The sequence below is a fragment of the Cnephaeus nilssonii genome (genome assembly GCF_951640355.1).
Source record: "Cnephaeus nilssonii genome assembly, chromosome: 10".
Classification (NCBI taxonomy): Eukaryota; Metazoa; Chordata; class Mammalia; order Chiroptera; family Vespertilionidae; genus Cnephaeus; species Cnephaeus nilssonii.
This window is the reverse complement of record NC_137081.1, coordinates 29479576-29498154: the sequence shown is the minus strand read 5'-3', so window position 1 is coordinate 29498154 and position 18579 is coordinate 29479576. Positions and strand designations below refer to the sequence as shown.

The following is an 18579-nucleotide window of genomic DNA, read 5'->3' as shown; positions in this document are numbered from 1 at the left end:
TAACCACTCTGCTGCCAGCCTGTTTGCTCCCAACTTCCCTCCTCTGCCAGCCTGGTCACCCCTAACTGCCCTCTCCTGCAGGGTTGATCACCTCCAACTGCCCTCCCTTGCAGTCTTGGTCCCTCTCAACTGCCCTCCCTTGCAGGCCGGGTGCCTCCCAACTGCCCTCTCCTGCTGGCCATCTTGTGGTGGCCATCTTGTGTCCACATGGGGGCAGGATCTTTGACCACATGGGGGCAGCTATATTGTGTGTTGCAGTGATGAGCAATCTGCATATTACTCTTTTATTAGATAGGATAGAGGCCTGGTACAGGGGTGGGGTCAGCTGGTTTGCCCTGAAGGGCATCCCGGATCAGGTGGGGGTTCCCTTGGGGTGTGGGGCGGCCTGAGCGAGGGGCCTGTGGTGGTTTGCAGGCCGGCCACACCCCCTGGCAACCTAAGCGGAGGCCCTGGTATCTGGGATTTATTTTCCTTCTACAATTGAAACTTTGTAGCCTGGAGCGGAGCCAAGCCTGGGGCTCCTTCCGAGGCCGGCAGCCATTTGTGTTGGGGTTATAATTGAAACTTTGTTGCCTTAAGCGGGTGGGCCCAGCCAGGGTGTGTGGAAAGCTTTGCTTCCCCTGTTGCCGGTGGCAACCCTGGCCTGCTCTCTCAAGCTCCATTCTGCCACCATTTGTTTGAATTTGTTTACCTTCTATAATTGAAACTTTGTAGCTTGAGTGGAGGCTTAGGCCTGGCAAGGGCAGGCAGAAAGCTTGGCTTCCTCTGTTACCTAGGAAACCTTGCTCTCTGTGGCTGTAGCCATCTTGGTTTGGGTTAATTTGCATACTCTCTCTGATTGGATGGTGGGCATGGCTTGTGGGCATGGCTTGTGGGTGTGCCGGAGGTATGGTCAATTTGCATATTTGTCTATTATTAGATAGGATAAGGTAGGAATGAATAATGTAATTCATGGTATCTTAGAATCAATGAAATACTGTAGTATTTTATAGAGTGAACAGTAAAATTATGATCTGAAAGTATTAGATTACAATATTAGAGTATTATTTAAAAGGAACTGATCATTTAATTGGCATTTAAGGCTATCTATTTGGCAACTTAAAATTTCGTAAATATAAAGTTTTATAGCTATAAATATGAATTTTGTAGAACCTGGGAAATGTAATTCTTTCTGAAACTGATATTTACCCTCATACACTTCAGAATGACAGAAAACCCAAGTGACTTCTCATAAGCCTCTTGATATACACTAGAAATTTCTTCGAAACTGTTTTGAAGGTTTTAGAAAAGATTTGTATTTATATTTGTAAAAAAACAAAATCATTAGATTCACTTTTTCATTGCTGGCTTTGTGCCTGCCTGAGAATTACCCCGAGGGCTATGAGCAGAAGATTCTCCAGGGTGGGTTCCCCAGGCTACTGTTACAGTGCCTTAAAAAGTGTCCCTAGGGCTTAGAAGATAAATGCACCCATCCCCAGGTACTGAGGACTCTGGTTCATACAGCCCAGACTTAAAAAGGGCTAAAGGAAAAGTTTTAGGCATTAAATGACATACGCGTAAATTATAGAAATATTTATAGTCGCAATAAGTGCTTGCTTTGTGTTCTTCACTTTAATTTAGCAACTGTATTACACTGAATATATTCTTTTTTGTTTTGTAGGGTGGATCTACGACATCACACAAAAATATGATTTCTCCTTCTATATATGTGGTTTACTTTACCTGGTAGGAATACTCTTTTTACTGATTCAACCATGTATTCAGATTATAGAACAATCCAGAAAGAAATCCATGGGTGGCACACAGGTGTAGTGTCACGTGATGTTTCATGTGAGATTTCTTTGTGGTTCTCACGCCTACCTCGCCTGGTCGCTGTGAGGAGCCAATGACATATCGTGGGAAAGCGCTTTTGTACGGTCACTGGCACTGTCATTTGTAAATGCCATCATCATTGCTTCATGTAAGAGCAGCACTGCCTTCTTCCACTTGGGGAGAAGCGATGAACGGTAATAAGGACTTCACGCGTTTAGCGGTGACAATGTCCTTCAAAGACAGCCTATTAGTCATTGGTAGAAATGCCCTCATAAAAACCGCTCTCTCTTGCCATCCACTGGGACTAGGGTTTTAGATACAGCTTTTTAAAACAGATACAAGGGATAAAAGCTTTTCAGCCCAACTACTGGCAGACCTCATTTTATTGCGCTTCATTTTATTGCTTTTCACAGATAATTGTGTTTTTTACAAATCGAAGGCAAGACCCTCCACCAGCAAAAGGATTGTGACTTGCTTTATTGTGACTCTCACTTTGCTGCAGTGGTCTGGAACCAAACCTGCAATATCTGTGAGGTCTGCCTGTACTGTGTAAAGTGAAAATGAAACATCTAAATGCTTCTGGAAAGCTCACAGATAAATGGGTTTTAAGCACAAGAATATGATTAGATTTCAGAAATTCATTATCACAGGAAGCCATTGATCTCTCACTGTAAAATAAACACAGGATCTAATTTCAAAGGTAATACATATAGTACAATTAAAGAAAAAATGTCTATTTTTATTAAAGAATTCTGCAGCTAGGGAGTACAATTTCTCAATCTTCCTCCAAGAAAAGCATTTGCCATCAATCCTAATCCAGTAAGATCCAGTTATAAACGGAATCTTAAGACAAAACCTAAATAACAATTTCCTTAGTGAAAGTTGTATTTGTACTCACAACTTCTGAATCAAGGGCTATGATTCAAGCACTTTAATTCATATCACCCTCCTCTTTGTTTATGAGCATAATCTGGGGCCTATAAAATTTCTTTTTCTGAGTTCTCGTGCTCGGTAAATAAAATAGAAAACTAATTGCGGGTTGATATGAAGTTGGTGGTTAAATCATTTGTAAAATGTGTTACAAATCCAGAATATAAGACTGTGAGGTTGTGAGGGTAATAAACGGAATCGCCTTGGTGTGGGTATCTGTGCACCTGACCTTGGAGTAATGGTAGCAAATAGTCCCTCTCCAGTGGCTGAGCTATACACAGTTTAAAAACAGTCTCCTGAACTATTTCCTACAGAAGATAACTGTGATCCATGACATCAAATTCTCTTCCTTTATCTGAGAGCTCTATTTTTCTAAGCCAAAGATTTTTCAGATTGCAGAATGTTCTTCCCAGAATCATTTTGAAATTTCTGGCTGCCTTACTTGTTTACACATATTTTAGAACTGTTTAAATTTCTACTCACAATTTGCTCATCACACACAAAAATCCTTTAATATCATTGCCCAGGGTCTTGGGTCAAATTTATCTAGAGTGAGTACAGACCATTCTCAGTTATCCTTGGTAAATTAGAGGCAGGAATGATACTAGTAATTAGAAACACAGAATGCCACCCCCTGCCTAATTTGGCTAGTGGTTTCAGTGTCCTACTCTATGAAACACTCCAGAGCTGTTGACATGTAATTGCATAGAGATAAGTTTCCTCTTTGTTTCATCTTCATTATTTTCTGCCCTGATGCCTAGTGGGAGGGGTTGCACAATGAGAGGGACCCTGAAAATAACAATAATAATAAAAGGCAGCTAATGAAAAGGAGAAACAAGAGCATGGCTAGTATACATACTCAATGTTACCTCCAAATGATTCGAGAATTGCTTGTAAATTAGTCTAGTTAATAAATGGCATGGCACACTCCATTTTGTTCAACACCTATTTAGTACCATTACAGCTTTGGCTGCTGTTAAAGAACTCAGCTCTCTATTTTGATAAAGGTAATCTTAAATGCTGAGGCAATGCTCTCTCTCTCTCTCTCTCTCTCTCTCTCTCTCTCTCTCTCTCTCTCTCTTTCTCTCTTTCTTTCTAAATCTATATATGACGAAATTAGGATGGTTAGATGGAAAAACATGTGTTTTAAAACTGACCACAGAACTTCATTACTTTCATGTTCTGACAACACCAAATTAACAAGAGGCAGTGTTCAAGATTTTGAATGGTGCTCTAGCCAATGCATTTTGATGCTCACACTGCTGGTTATGTGATCATAAATATCAACTTTTATCCAATGACCCGGCTTTAGTATCATGTCTAAGTTAAACCTGCTCACCTTCAGTTTGTACCGTTGTTTGTGGTAGTTTCTACCACACAGAAGTCCTCATTTTACAAAAATAGGGTAAAATCTGCCTGCAATATTCACATTGACAACAGAATAATAGAGAATGCTATAAAGGATTATAGCACATGTATTATTTCCTGTTTAAAATGTTATTATTTACAGTTCTTTGAAGATATTATAAAAGGTTAATTGTGTATTTATGTGCTTCGTAGTTTTTCCCTCATGTATCCAAGTAATTTCTATTTATGTACAACTAAATAAATGTTGTCCTGTTTAAAAGTGGTCAGTGAGTTTTTGTGTAAAATCCCTAATTTTTTGGCCTTAAAAGGAAAACTCCTAAAGTGTAACTGATGATTATCTGTTTGGTTCTGGCCCCTGGAAGTTTTTATTAGGTGTGGTCATAAAACCACCTGGAGAGAATCACCCAGGGTGTCCAAACTGCCAAGTCCAGCTATTAAATTTAAAATGCACACATCTCTTAATCTAAAGAATGCGTTTCTAAAATATTTTCCTACACATAGACAAAGACAGATGAACAGAAATTTTTTTTATTATTTATTGTTTGTTATATGAAAGACTGGAAACATTTTTATTGTCCATCATTAGGGAACTGTTAAATAAAATATGGTACTTATGCAACTATTGTTTTAAAGATATATCCATATATAAAATAGGAAAATAATATCCAAGATAGATTGCCAAAAGAAAAAAGCAAGATGATGTACTCCAAATTGTACTTTGTTAACAACAAAAGGGCCTCTATATGTATGGAACATATCACAGGGCCTCTATATGTATGGAACATTTCTGGAAGGAGACACAAGAAAACATGAATAGTAGTCGGCTCTGGTGAGCTAAGTTTAGGGACTTGGGTAGGTCTGACTTTTTTCCTTATGCACATAATGCTCTTTCGATTTAAAACTTATATCCAATATTATTTTAAATGCAGATTCTTGAGGCTACTTAAAACCTAGTGAGTTGGAATCTTGGGGGATGGGGCCAATAAACCTGCCTTTTAAGTAAGCTTATCAGTCGATTCTTGTGTGCACTAAGATTGGAGGTCCACCATCAACATATTTACAAGTAAAACATTCCAATCAATTTCAGATACTTGTCCTGACGCTCTCTCATCGATTATTTCCTTTTATACAACATCCTGGTCAATTACTATATTCTGAGCACTCATAGTGTATAATATTTTTATCCTACTACATCTTCCTGTTTCCATGGTGGTTTTGTAATCAGCACATGTAAATCGGGCTTCCATAAGAACAAGGCAGGCTGATGCCTGTGCCTGTCCTCCAGCCAGCGTGCAGAAGTAAGCTGCTGTTGCACAGAACTACAACTGACAAAGCGGTAACTAAGCTAAGGGGAAGTTGACTGGTAACCTGTTTAGATGAAACTGTAATTAATAATATAACATACATGGGGGTTCAGTAAGATGACTGAAGAGCTATCATCAGTGTGTCTACTTGTCAACTGAAAGATACAGACGACCAGGGCTAGACTAGGCATCTCAAACTCTTGAGTCTCAGGTCCCTTTTGTATTCCTAAAACACAATGAAGACCCAAAGATATGTTGTTTTTGTAGGCTGTATTTTATTGATATTTACCATATTAGAAAGCAGAACAGAAAATGTTTAAATATATACATATTAATTTTAAAATAATAATAATAATGTGCCTACTGTGTTAATATAAACCCATTTTTATTAAAAGTAACTATGTTTTCCACAAAGACACTTAGTAAGAATAGTGGTATTGTTTTACATTTTTGCAAATTTCTTTAATCTCTGGCATAATAGAAGACAACTAGATTCTTATTTCTTCTGGATTCATTCTGTTGTAATATGTGGTTTTGATTGACATATATGAAGAAAATTCAGCCTCATACTTGTATGTAGTTGGAAAGGGATGGGATATTTAAGTCCTTTCAAATAATTGTGTGTTTGTGTGTGTGTAGGGGGGTGAGGGGTGATATCACACCAAAAAATTCCACAAGTAGTATTTCTTAAAGGTTACTTACAGTGTGGAATCCAATATAATATCAGTGAACTTTTTGTAAAATTTTACATTAATATCTATTGATTGTCTCACACTTTGAATGAATCTTTTTTTTTAAATTTTTTATTGAGGTATTATATGTGTAGATATCTTACCATTACCCCCCCCCCACCACCACCACCCCACACTGGATGAATCTTTTACCCCTTTGTGATTTTGTAACACAATGCTTAAGTCATTTGGAAAATATTGGTCCACTTAGTTCTATAGATTTTCCAAATAGTTTTCCTATTTCATACTAGTACAATATTTTAAAACATCACTTGATTTTTGTGTGATTCCATTTATATGAAACTAGAGGCCCAGTGCACAAAATTCATGCATTGGGGGTGGGGAGGGTCCCTCAACCCGTACTGCTCCTTCTCACAATCTGGGACCCTTTGGGGGATGTCTGACTGCCGATTTAGGCGCGATCCCAGGGCGGGATCGGGCCTAAACTGGCAGTCTGACATCCCTCTTGCAATCTGGGACCGCTGGCTCCTAACCACTCACCTGCCTGCCTGCCTCATCACCCCTAAGCACTCTGCCTGCCTGCCTCATTGCCCTTAACAGCTCGCCTACCTGCCTGATTGCCCCTAGCCACTCTGCTGACTGCCTGATCACCCCATCCACCTCTGCCTGCCTGCCTAATCACCCCTAACCACTCTGCCTGATCGCCCTTAACCGCTTGCCTGCCTGCCTGATTGCCCCTAACTGCTCGCCTGCCTGCCTCATTGCCCCTAACCACCTCTGCCTCAGCCCCTGCCACCCTGGCTTCGTCCAGAAGGATGTCTGGAATGACGTCTGGAAAGTCATTTGGCTATCCAGTCTAATTAGCATATTATGCTTTTATTATTATAGATGTTTAGAATAGAAAAATTCCTAGAGAAAGTATATTAGTGGTTGTCAGAGGCCAAGAGGAGATGGGAATGGGGAGTGATTGCTAATGGGCATGGGGTATCTTTTGGTGGTGACGAAAATGTTCTGGAACTGGATAATGGTGATGATTGCACCAATTTGTGAATATATCTAAACCACTTTAAAGGGGTAAATTGTATGGTATGTGAATTATTTCTCAATTATTTCTCATGGAGGGTGATATACATTTTCCAAAATTTTAATTTCCTTTTGAAAGCTTAAATATTATCATTGGCAACAAGTACTGCCGTTATTTTCCTTGAAGTGACAGCCTCCTTTTCAGTAACGTGTCTGCCAAACAAACATGGCATTTCATGAAAAAAGCAGTAGTTCAGGCTGCACCTCAAGTACACGAGTGCTTGTTATTGAAACCATTTGGCTTGGATTGGAAGCAGATGAACTATGTGCATATGTACTCCCTGTTTGCCACAAGGAATATTAAAAAGAAGATGTGGATTCAGGTAAAGACTGAATAGAATGCAGTGATTTTTACTGTTTCACCAGGACATCCTTAAGTAGATCTTGCCATTATTTGACTGCAAGCACATGGCAATGAAAACCATAATGACCTCCAGCACATGTTGTCACTGCTTTGACGCACACTAATGCACCAAGGGTTTGACCCAAGGTTGCTTTTGCAACCATGAGAATGAATAACGATATTCAGTATGTGGACTGTTCCAAGCATTCACGTGAGAGTTTTGATTATGTGGTGTGATAATGAACAAGCAAACGATGAATCCAAACACATCTACTGATTTATCTGTTTGAAAGACAAAAGTAAAGATCTGCAGATATTAACTCAGCCTCATGTCTTCAGCTAAATCTTTACTTTGACAAGACCTGAATCATTAGAAAGTGGTATCTCTGTGATGTCTTCTGCGGACGCTCCACCCAGCACACACTCATTTAGCAGTGTCAGCTGCGGCCTGCCTGCCTTTCTGCAGGCCATCCAGTGCAGTCTCTTACCCTGCTGGGTACTTCAGTGCTTTTGCATTGCTGGTCTGAAAAGCTTTAATGATCAATTATTGGCATTTAATGAACTCATCACATCCACATTTAAAATATTCAATTCCTTTTTTCTGTAAACTCTGAATGATTGCTCTCAAAATGATGCCACACTTTAAGAGGCACCAAAAAGGTAGTTTTGACTTCATAAAGTCAAGGAAAAGATAACCTTTTGAGTCATGTTTTGTTTCAGATTTATACTTTTAAGGAGATTTCAATGCCAACTTTTTCAGCATCTTTAGGCTCAGATGGTGCAGTTATGGCTAAGAAAGCAAGATTTCTAATCTCCCTTTTAAAAGCTCATGACCCATCCTTAAATATAATAATGGTGTGGCTTATGTGACCTGGAGGTCTCCAACGTCAAAATGTTCAGAGAGCAGTGAGGTGGGAGGAGAATGCTGATGCTGAATTGCAAAGACTGAGAAGCAGCAGCATTTGTCGCCAAGGAGCGGGGAGCTGAGCCATGGCGGGGGAGCAGAGACCACTGGCAGTGCACTAAAGGTATTACAAATGAAAGGTGCGGACCAACAATCAGAAGCAGGGAGGGTTTGAGTGGCACTGAGAGCCTCTTCCATTGTCAGACAAGGTAGGGGAGGACAGTGGCAGGAAGAAGAGAGGACTGAGTCTGGTCAAGAACCAGCGAACAATATTCAATTACTTTACTCAATCCTTTACTTAGATTTTTCTAAGAGCATATGAGCATCTTGAAGATGCTCCTTATTATTTAAATGAATTTAAGATACTTTATAGAAAAATGGGCACTTATTTAGTTCATCAAAAGCTTGTAATATTCTGCCCAGCCAGTGTGGCTCAGAGGTTGAGTGTCGACCTATGAACCAGGAGGTCACAGTTGAATTCCTGGTCAGGGCACATGATTCTTTCTCATCATTGATGTTTTGTTGATTTCATAGAGGAAGAGAGAGGGAGGGAGAGATAGAAACATCAATGATGAGAGAGAATCCTGCCTCCTGCACGCCCCATGCCCCCTACTGGGGATCGAGCCTGAAACCTGGTCATGTGCCCTGACTGGGAATTCATACCTCCTGGTTCATATGTTAATGTTCAATCACTGAGCCACATCGACTGAGCTCTATCTCTCCCTCTCCTTTCCTCTCTGAAATTAATAAAAATAAATTTAAAAAAAGGAAAAGAAAAATGCTTGGAATATTCTCCGGACGACTAAATTAGAATGGTCTTTTAAATTATGTCCTAGGCCCTCTCCCGTGTTATTTCAAATGTGACCTTGGACAAATCCCATCACCTTTTCAAGTCCCACTGGTCAAAAGTGGTGTTGGCTCTGAAAGGAGACATGGTGCTTTTGTGGTTAAGAACATAGAGATGGTAGCTATTGATCTGAATCTCAGCTTTGCCACTTGTTGGTTATGAGACCTTGGGAAAGTTAACTTGTCCTCTCAGAATAATTTAAGCTTTGCAGGCCGTAAATCCCTCTGTCATTGTCTGAACATGATCTGTGAACATAAACATGAACTGTGGCCCAATAAAACTTTATATACAGAAATAGGCAGCTGGTCAAATTTGACCTATGCCATAGTTTATCGCCATCTATAAGACAGAAATAATAGCACTTACCTTCAAGGCTTTCTATAAGAATTAAATTGATCACTACCTGTTTATTTCTTGGTACGTAGTATACACTCAAATGGAAACTGCTATTATTTCTAAGGGTGTTCCAACTTAGTCTTGACCATGGATCTGTGATCCTAACAGTTTCTGGATGGACAGATTTCCCAGCTGAAAACAACTTTTCCGAATGGAGATCTGCGTTTGAGGGAACGTGATAAGCAGGAAACTGGGAGTCCTCTGTAGCTCCCAGCCTTAGGGGTCCCATGTCTCAAGGGCAAACTTGTGATACCCTTTGTGTAGATGATCTCACTTGAGAACAATAACAGGAAAGCTAAGACAATAATTATACTTTGTAAAATGACAATGTTTTTAACTACGGATGCACATTTTTCTTTAGTGTGGTGGTACCTTGTCTATTTAATGTTTTGCATCCAGTCAAAGACACACATTTCAAGTTGAAACCAACAGTTCAGAGTTGAAAAACCTAGACACTCTCTCATAATATTATCTTAACACAAACTGGAGATAAAGGTCGTTACCTTAAAACTCAGACCAAGAAACTATACTGCACAAGTGTATTTATGTTTACATTGTTCTTCAGCATCTTGGAAGTTTATTTGGGGGAATAAATGAGGGCTGAGGATCACCAAGTAAAAGGAGCTTGGAAAACAATGACAAGTGGTGACTCGTGATTTGTCCCTACCCCTACCCCAAATCATAATCTCTCCCAAATTCGTGGGCCTACTCGGTAAAATAAAATATTTTGCAGCCCAGGTAACCAAGGTTTAATGCACATAATATGCCAAAAAAGCAGTAATAGAAATTGATATTAGGTAAAATATATTTATTTTTTTGTTTATAAATTAAATATTCACATTTGTTTTTAATAAATTGCTCTAACTTTAAGACATATAAAACATTAAAAAAAATCAATATTTTACTTTGATAGTTACAATGGTAAGTGATAACAGTAGAAACAATTTTCACTGGAAAGATGAGAAAGAGCAAGATTATAAAATGCTGTGGCATTTCACTCTGAAGTGGTGTGACATAAACAAAGCAGATTTATCCATTCCCATGAAAGCTGTCAATAGAGGCAGAGAGGCAAAGTATCACCATATTTTCACTTGATGGATTGTCATGAGGATCTAACAAGGAAAGGAGGAGGGGGGAGGGCAAAATGTTTCCACTATAGAGGATGCAGGATTTTAGGTCGATGATACTGTTCATGTTTCGGCAAAAATAATGATTGCCAGGTAATAAGGCACCCAAATTAAGGCAAATAATTATAATTTAATAATCTAGTAATCTATGTTTTAAAAACATTTTTAAAAATATATTTTATTGATTTTTTACAGAGAGGAAGGGAGAGGGATAGAGTTAGAAACATCGATCAGCTGCCTCCCACACACCCCCTACTGATATGCCCGCAACCAAGGTACATGCCCTTGATCGGAATCGAACCTGGGACCCCTTAGTCCGCAGGCTGATGTTCTATCCACTGAGCCAAAACGGGTAGGGCTAGTAATCTATGTTTTAAAGTTATTCTTTAACAATGATTAACACATTGATAACATCTTAATTATTTACTTTTAGCATCTATTTTTATATTACAGTATTATATACAGATACTAAAAGTTTTCCAATGGTCATATGTGTGTTCTTACTGATTCCTGTTGAATCTACATTATGCACACCCATAAGCTTTCAGAATCAGTTAGTTGATAAAACACGATCCATGACGTTTTTGAGCTGTTGACATTTTGCACCAATGCAACAAATGAGTTGTAATTTTATATTCATACAGCTTTGTTGACATACCAAATTGTGCATCCACACAAATGCTACACACACATGGTATTGACCTGTGGTCTGTCACTGAAAACTTGGCCGAGTGAAGTCTGGAATTTCAGGGAAAAATAGGCAGCAGGAGCTGTGCAGAAGCAGGTGTCCTCTGCCCGCCTGCCAGTCACCCTGAACCTGGCAGGACTGCTCATGAGCAGAGAACGAGGGCTGGGTCTCTCGCCAATTAAATCTTTGCTCTGTGCTTGGACTAAATCCAGACATGACTTTGACAGGCTCCTCACCTGCAAGGGAGCAGCTGACATTTGATTTCACAGATGTCCCTGGAAATCTGTGACCAAGTGGTAAGGGTGTATGTGAATGGGGGTTAAAATATGATTTGATATTAACACAGGTTTAGTTAAAAAGAAAAAAAAAAAAGTTTAGCCAGTTTGCTCAGTGGATAGAGCATGGGCCTGCAGACCAAAGGGTCCTGGGTTCGATTCCAGTCAAGGGCACATACCTTAGTTGCAGGCTCCTCCCCAGCCTGGGCCCTGCTCGGGGTGCATGCAGGAGGCAACCAATCAAGGTGTTTCTCTCACATCAATGTTTCTTTCTGTCTTTCCCTTTCTCTTCCACTCTCCCTAAAAATCAGTGGAAAAATATCCTCGGGTGAGGATTAAAAAAAAAAAAAAAAAAAAGAAAAAAATACCTGTCACTATGGAACCATGCTAGAAGAATCTAAGAGGACAGCCAACAGTTCACCTCTTCTGCACTATTGGGGGGGGGGGGGTCCCACTGCATCAGGGGAGTCCTTCTGACATGGAGGGCATGGGGTGGAGGGCTTCATGTGTCATTGTTTTCTAGGTAGCAAAGTGGAGGCTGCAGGAATGAAGAAATGAGGTTAAAAGGTGATGGGAGGTTGAAAGCTACTTTGTCTATAACCTGAAAGGAGTCATTAGATTATCCACTGCTATGAGTTCATTGGAGGACTTAACCCTCACGAGAGCGCAGGAAGAAAACTATTTTTAAATAACCCATCTCAGCAAGGTAGCATTTCCTCCCCTAAAACTGTAGTGGTTTTACTCCTCTGACAAGTTAAAAGAATACAAACCACAGGTTTTTACTCAGTTACCCACAGCTTGTGTTCTTAAAAATCGCAGTTATAAGAGTGGTAACTGTCCACATCCTTTGGGAAACACATCCCTCTAGGAAATATTTATAGTTTATTTGGCAATGTGAAGTCCTGGGAGGCTGAGCTCTAGACAAGATCTGTAAGGAGCATGCCTGGCCTGGTCGCCAGCCATACACCAGGGCCAGGGCGGGGGTTGTCTGCATGGCGAGATGATGCCCAGCATCCCGGGCCCACAGGACCAGGTCCTGAATGCAAACTACAAGGAACAGAGTTGGGAAGACAGTGGCACTCATGGGAGTGCCTCCCAGGCCACTGCCCCTCTGGGTGTGCATAATGTAGATTCAACAGGAATCAATAAGAACACACACAGGCCACATGGCCCCCTGCTCCATGGATGGACTCAGATGACATACCATCACAAAGAATTCAAAAGCCTGGTTCCCTTTTCCAATGCCTAGATGAAATATATATGTAATAAAAAATCCAGTGGTAGCCATTTATTGGGTATGTGGTAGCTAATGCATCAGGAAACCTCCCGTGTTAGGGATGGGGAAGACATCGCTGGTGGGTTTCCTGTCTTGTAGCCCTTGTTCGGGCCATGATTTGACCTTCACCTTCACCGGAAGGACTGTGGTTCAGGCAAGGCCCTGCAGAGTTGGGTTTGCTGCATCTGTGAGTAAGTACTTTGTGTTTTTCAGATGACTCCTTGAACCAGCAATGTCTCCTAGTTTTCAATGAAAGGAAACAGAAGAGATTTGGACACAGCAGAAAAACGCAGCCATGCCTCAACGTCCCTATCATTGATTGCCTGCCTGGTTTTCTGGATTTCGCGTCTTCTTGCGGAGCTGCAACTTTTTGGTGAAGAACGTCTGTCTCCAACCCTGGTCCTGGGCCAGAGCCTTCATGGCAGGGGTGATTTCACGGGTGGCCTCAACTATCGGCTCCCACAGTTTGTCAGACGTGCACAGCTGTGGGAGGAAAAAGTCAGAAGAGGGTCACGTCACATGTGGGTTTGGTGCAAGTCATACACTCACTCATGAGGTGACTACCCACGTCCTGCTGCCTGTGAGACATGGGAGGAAACACTGCGTGTGCATGAAGAGTTGCCAGACACAGTTCCTGCCTCTGGAAACTTCCTATTTGAGGAAAGAGGCAAGTGCACAAAGATCTAAAGGACAAAGCAATATTTGATTAACTGAATAAATCCTGATGTTATTTAAGATGAAGAATGCAAGAGTTCTATATAGTTCACATACAACATTACTTAGCTAATTTCTAATTAGCCACATAACAGAGGCTAATAATGGTATAGTCAACTGATCTGCCACCCAGCGATGCATTAGAATGAATAGGGAGCAGCTAATTCCTGCTAAATTTGCATCCCTTTTTTTTATTGATTTGAGAGAGGAAGAAAGAGGGAGAGAGAGAGAGATAGAAACATCAGAGATGAGAGAGAATCATTGATTGGCTGCCTTCTGCATGTCCCCTACTGGGGTTTGAGCCCACAACCAGGGATATGCCCTGACCAGGAATCAAACCGTGACCTTCTGGTTCATAGGTCAATGCTTAACCTCTAAGCCACGCTGGCCAGGCTGCATCTATTTTAAGCCCTTGCTCAAGCCATCTCTCCACTGGGCTTGCACAGCTGACAGCTCAGTCCCCTGCAGGCTACTCAGTATTGAACTTCATCAAAATGACCAAGCAGCCCTCATAGAGTGCCAGCAGGCACATGGAAAACCCACTCCTTCCTGGTACCCCAAGTTTTGCTCCAAGTCCTCTGCACACATGTCATTGCCCCATGCACCTGGCAAAGTGAGCCGTTCTCTGGGAACAACTTTCTCTGAGACACTCTTCTGTAGCCTTGGGCTTTAACCAGGGGCAATAAGGTTAAAGATAGACAAGACCCCTCTGGCCCAATAGCTGCCATTTTTCCCTTCTTCCAAGTTCAAGTTGCCACAATTCAGCTTCCATTTACCCAAGATTTCCAAATAGCAGGGCTTTTTCAGGTGGCACCATTAGTTACGGCAATACCTCTCATCAGTCCCCTTCTACTAACACACTATTAATATGGAGGTTTCCTGATGCCTTAGCTACCACACACCCAAATCCTTCCTGAAGGCAGGGCTCCCTTTATACTAACTTAGCAGCCCCAACCTGGGTGATAGCCATGGTTTTGTGGTACATGCAAGAATAGGAACCTTTAAAGGCCCTTGCACTTTTGGTGTTGCAGAGCAGTAACTTGAGCAATACCCAGTGTGCTTTAAGGAGGGTTCCGAATGGGCCTCAGCAACAGACACTTCCTGGCCCCATCCTTCCTGTTCCAATAATGCACTCGGGCAGTTAATCACCATCCTGATTGCCCCTTATATTTTCTGTGTCCATAGCTTATGTATATATTCATACAAGTTCTCTTGTATGGTTGATCTCTTCCCCCCAACCTACCTCCACCTTCCCTCTGAGATTCCACAGTCTGTTCCATGCTTCTGTCTCTGGATATATTTTGTTCAACAGTTTATTTTGTATATTAGATTCCACATATGAGTGAGATCATGTAATACTTGTCTTTCTCTGACTGGCTTATTTCACTTAGCATAATAATCTCCAGGTCCCTCCATGCTGACTTAAATTACACTCATTTCTGAGGAGAAAGCAGCCAGTGTTCTTAACTTTCAGATTTCATGCTACTGTAAAAGTACTATAATAAAAGAAAATTATGATTGACAAACAGAAATGAATAGTATAATAAAGCATAATCACTTAAGATTCTTTCTGCATAAATATCAGAGTAAAAACTGTTATATTCACATAATGTTAAACAGCAACACTGATAGGATAGTGACGGCCCACAAACATTTCGATGTTAGGCAGGTTGTGCATTATCTTGACCCATCTTCAACAGTCATTCAAGGTCTAGTTTCTCTACTCAGATTACAACATATTCTAAATATAAACAGCAAAGGAAAAAGTTAGAAAGTGTCAAAATATTAAAAACAAAACAGATCTGTTCCTTTAAAAGGTTTACACTTTAATACTAGTATAGATGACTATCCTATTTCCAATAAATAAATACATTTCATGGGAGAAAACTATGACGTTTGGGGAGAAGATAAAGAATTCTCAAGAGAGCTGAAATTTCCACCAGTGTAATTTCATTTGACTCATTTTATACTGAAAATATTTACAGTTTGTTTTGTATTATAAGTTGGTCATAAAATACCCCCATCTAAGACTACCAAACTCTGGGGCTTTTTTACTTGGTAGATGCCAGGTTGCAAAACACGAGGTGTCCACCCTGACTATGGTTCCAGTTACTTTGATTCCAAGGACAGCAAACTGTGGGCTTAGCGCCCCCTCGTGGTGGTGCATGAATTTAACATATATAAGCTCTAAACTTAATATACTACATAAATGAAAGGAATCCTAGGGCTTATCTCCTTAAAACCTCTCCTTTTACAAATGGGGAAATTAAAGCTCAGAGAGGATAAGGGTACACCCACCAAAGGCTCATGATGGGAAGTGGTTGAGCTAAGAACAGAACCTAGCTCTCTGGCCTCCTGTGGACTTAAAACACACACAGTACACAGTAAAGATAGGAAAATCCCTCTCCCACTCCAAGCTTCCAGCCTTTTAGAATCTCTTGAGATATTTTATCTAAAAAACTTTAATATCGATGGGTCAAATTCTTGCACTGGACTCTCAGATTCGGGTTACTGTAAACACAAGAAAAGATGTTAAGAGCACAGATTCTGGGTCCACGTCAGCCCTACGGAGGCTGGGCGTGACATCGCCAGTTCTACCGCTCCCTGGGTGCTTCTTCCATGTGGCCACATTTGGGAATCAAGGTCAAAGGGCATGAGGGAAGTCTGTTTCTCCATAGCCAAAATGTGATGGAGGAGAGGTTTTTTCCTCAGTGTTCCTAAGTCATGATCAAGATGAACATGTGTATATACTAGTCATGACTGTCCCTTCCCTGTCTGTGCCTTGGCCTTCTCATCTAGCTGAAGGGGGTTTCCTCAAGTCTACTCTGCTGCAGTTTGCAAAAACAGCGGAGTATCAATACCCAGTGCCACCGGAGCCAGCCAGCAGGCCCCCCGGCAGGTTCCCATGGGCAGCATTAGCTTAGTGAGCTTACCACAGTTCGCCTTTCAAGGGTTTGCTTCTATTAGCCAGGCTTCCAGAGGAGTGGTTTGCCCTGAGAAATATAAACAGCCGGCCCACCAGACCTACGGGAACTTGTCCATGGAGGCTCTGTGACTTGGTCGACATAGTCAGATCAAGGACTGGCAGCTGGAAGGTCCTGATCGCTGGTGGCATGAAGTTTGATAAGAGGAAACTTCCTATCTTGACCATGGGATGGCACCACAGGCTCTCCTGGGCTAGGGCCCCCTTCCACCTCTGAATCCACACACTGTGTCTCCATGTTTATAGTTATGCTTCCAAGACAGACCCATTGCTGCCGAGTCAGGTCTGGCCTAGAAACCTTTCTGTCTCATAAAGGTGACCTTGCAGCTCTTTTTCAAAAGGATCCGTTAAAAGCATCTGACCACATCCCTGTCATCTGCCCCATCCTCTCTCAGCACCCCTTCCCTCCCTCACAACAGCCTCTCCAGCTTCGTTTTGCTCTAGCAGCACTGCCTTATTCTGTTCTTCACTCTTCAGGGTCTCTGGCACACAGCCCCCTCTGCCTAACTAGGCTGCTTCCCACTCAGCCTGGCTAACCCCCACTGGTCAGGTAAATGTCCCTTCTTCAGGGAAGCTCCAAGTCAATTATGTCTCACAGTACCCCACGCCAGTCCCCTGAGCACTCATCACAGCCGTCACTATCCAGACAGTTCATTGTGTACTGCCTCTGTCCCTCATTCAGGTGTAAGCTCCTTGAATGCAGGGACCATGTCAATCTTGCCACCTTCAAGTCCCTAGCATCCAGCACAGTGCCTGGCCCACAGCAGGAACTCGGTGACCACTTGCTGCCTGCACATGTCCCTTAGTAGAAAATTTATGACACTAGCCCACCGACTAGCTGACAGAATGCCTGGGGATCTTAATTCTGCCCTTCACTGGCTGTAGGACCCTGGACAAGTTAATCTTGCTGATTCTTAGCTTCCTTATCCCTAAAGTAAGAATAAAAACAGGATCTATATCATACAGTTTTTTGAGAATGAAATGAAATAAAGAACTTAAGAGATCTGGCCAGTGTGGCTCAGTTGGTTAGATTCTAGGTCAGGGCACATGCCCAGGTTTCAGGCCCGATAGGGGCCGTTCAGGAGATAGCCAATCGATTTTCTCTCATCATTGATGTTTCTATCTCTCTGTGTCTCTCCCTTCCTCTCTCTGAAATCAATGAAAACATATTTTTACAAAAATTTTAAAGTAAATATTTAACACATGCTTGCTGAAATAAATGCAAGTAATAAATCACTGCAATATTTTAAAAAATACAGAAAAAGAACTTTAACAAAGCACAAGAAAAATTCTCTATGGACACAAAATATTTGACCATTACCTTTGAAAATCTGTGTGATGTGAGAGAAAGGCTGGCAATATCTTCAATGTCGAGATAAGAAATGATAACCATGAGCAAATTGTCTGAGAGCCGTTCAAGGAAGTCAATTCTACCTTCACACAAATTGAAGACATAGTCCAATATTCTTGCACCAAATACCAAGGCAATTTGAACTGTAATTCAAAGAAAACAACAAACCAAGATGATTATCATGTGCAGTCACATAAAACTTGATCATTATCAGTAAGATGCAGGCTTTGGGGCACTTTTTCCCTGAGAGTGCCATTAGATTATGCTGAGTCATTCCTACTTTCACCAAGCTGCCTGTGGGCCCAGTGGGCTGCATTTGGAGGCAATTGTTTCCCATTGCTACCCGTGCCCGAGGGTCAGAACCTTTTAGGGACACTCAGTGTGTAACACAGTGATGAACTGCATCCCCTTGATCTCATCGGCATAAATTCCAGTCCAGACATCTGACTTAACCAGTCTCAGCAACATCACCATCCCCACCCTCAC

At 41.4% G+C, this 18579-nt stretch overlaps 2 protein-coding genes across 5 annotated transcripts in view; one reads left to right on the top strand and one right to left on the bottom strand.

Moving 5' to 3' along the window:
* Positions 1–4318, top strand: part of SLC16A14 (solute carrier family 16 member 14) — a 30867-nt gene extending 26549 nt beyond the window's left edge. For both annotated transcript variants that reach the window (XM_079782647.1, XM_079782646.1), the window contains one exon: positions 1661–4318. In XM_079782647.1, the coding sequence (XP_079638773.1) occupies positions 1661–1812 (152 nt within the window). In that variant the 3' untranslated portion in view covers positions 1813–4318. The remainder of the gene's footprint in view (positions 1–1660) is intronic.
* Positions 4319–10603: 6285 nt separating this feature from the next.
* Positions 10604–18579, bottom strand: part of FBXO36 (F-box protein 36) — a 51448-nt gene continuing 43472 nt past the window's right edge. For 2 of the 3 annotated variants that reach the window (XM_079783046.1, XM_079783047.1), the window contains 2 exons: positions 18064–18236; positions 10604–13528 (listed from right to left, as the gene is read on the bottom strand). In XM_079783046.1, coding sequence (XP_079639172.1) covers positions 13358–13528; positions 18064–18236 — 344 coding nt within the window. In that variant the 3' untranslated portion in view covers positions 10604–13357. The remainder of the gene's footprint in view (positions 13529–18063; positions 18237–18579) is intronic. The other variant, XM_079783045.1, reaches the window with a different exon arrangement.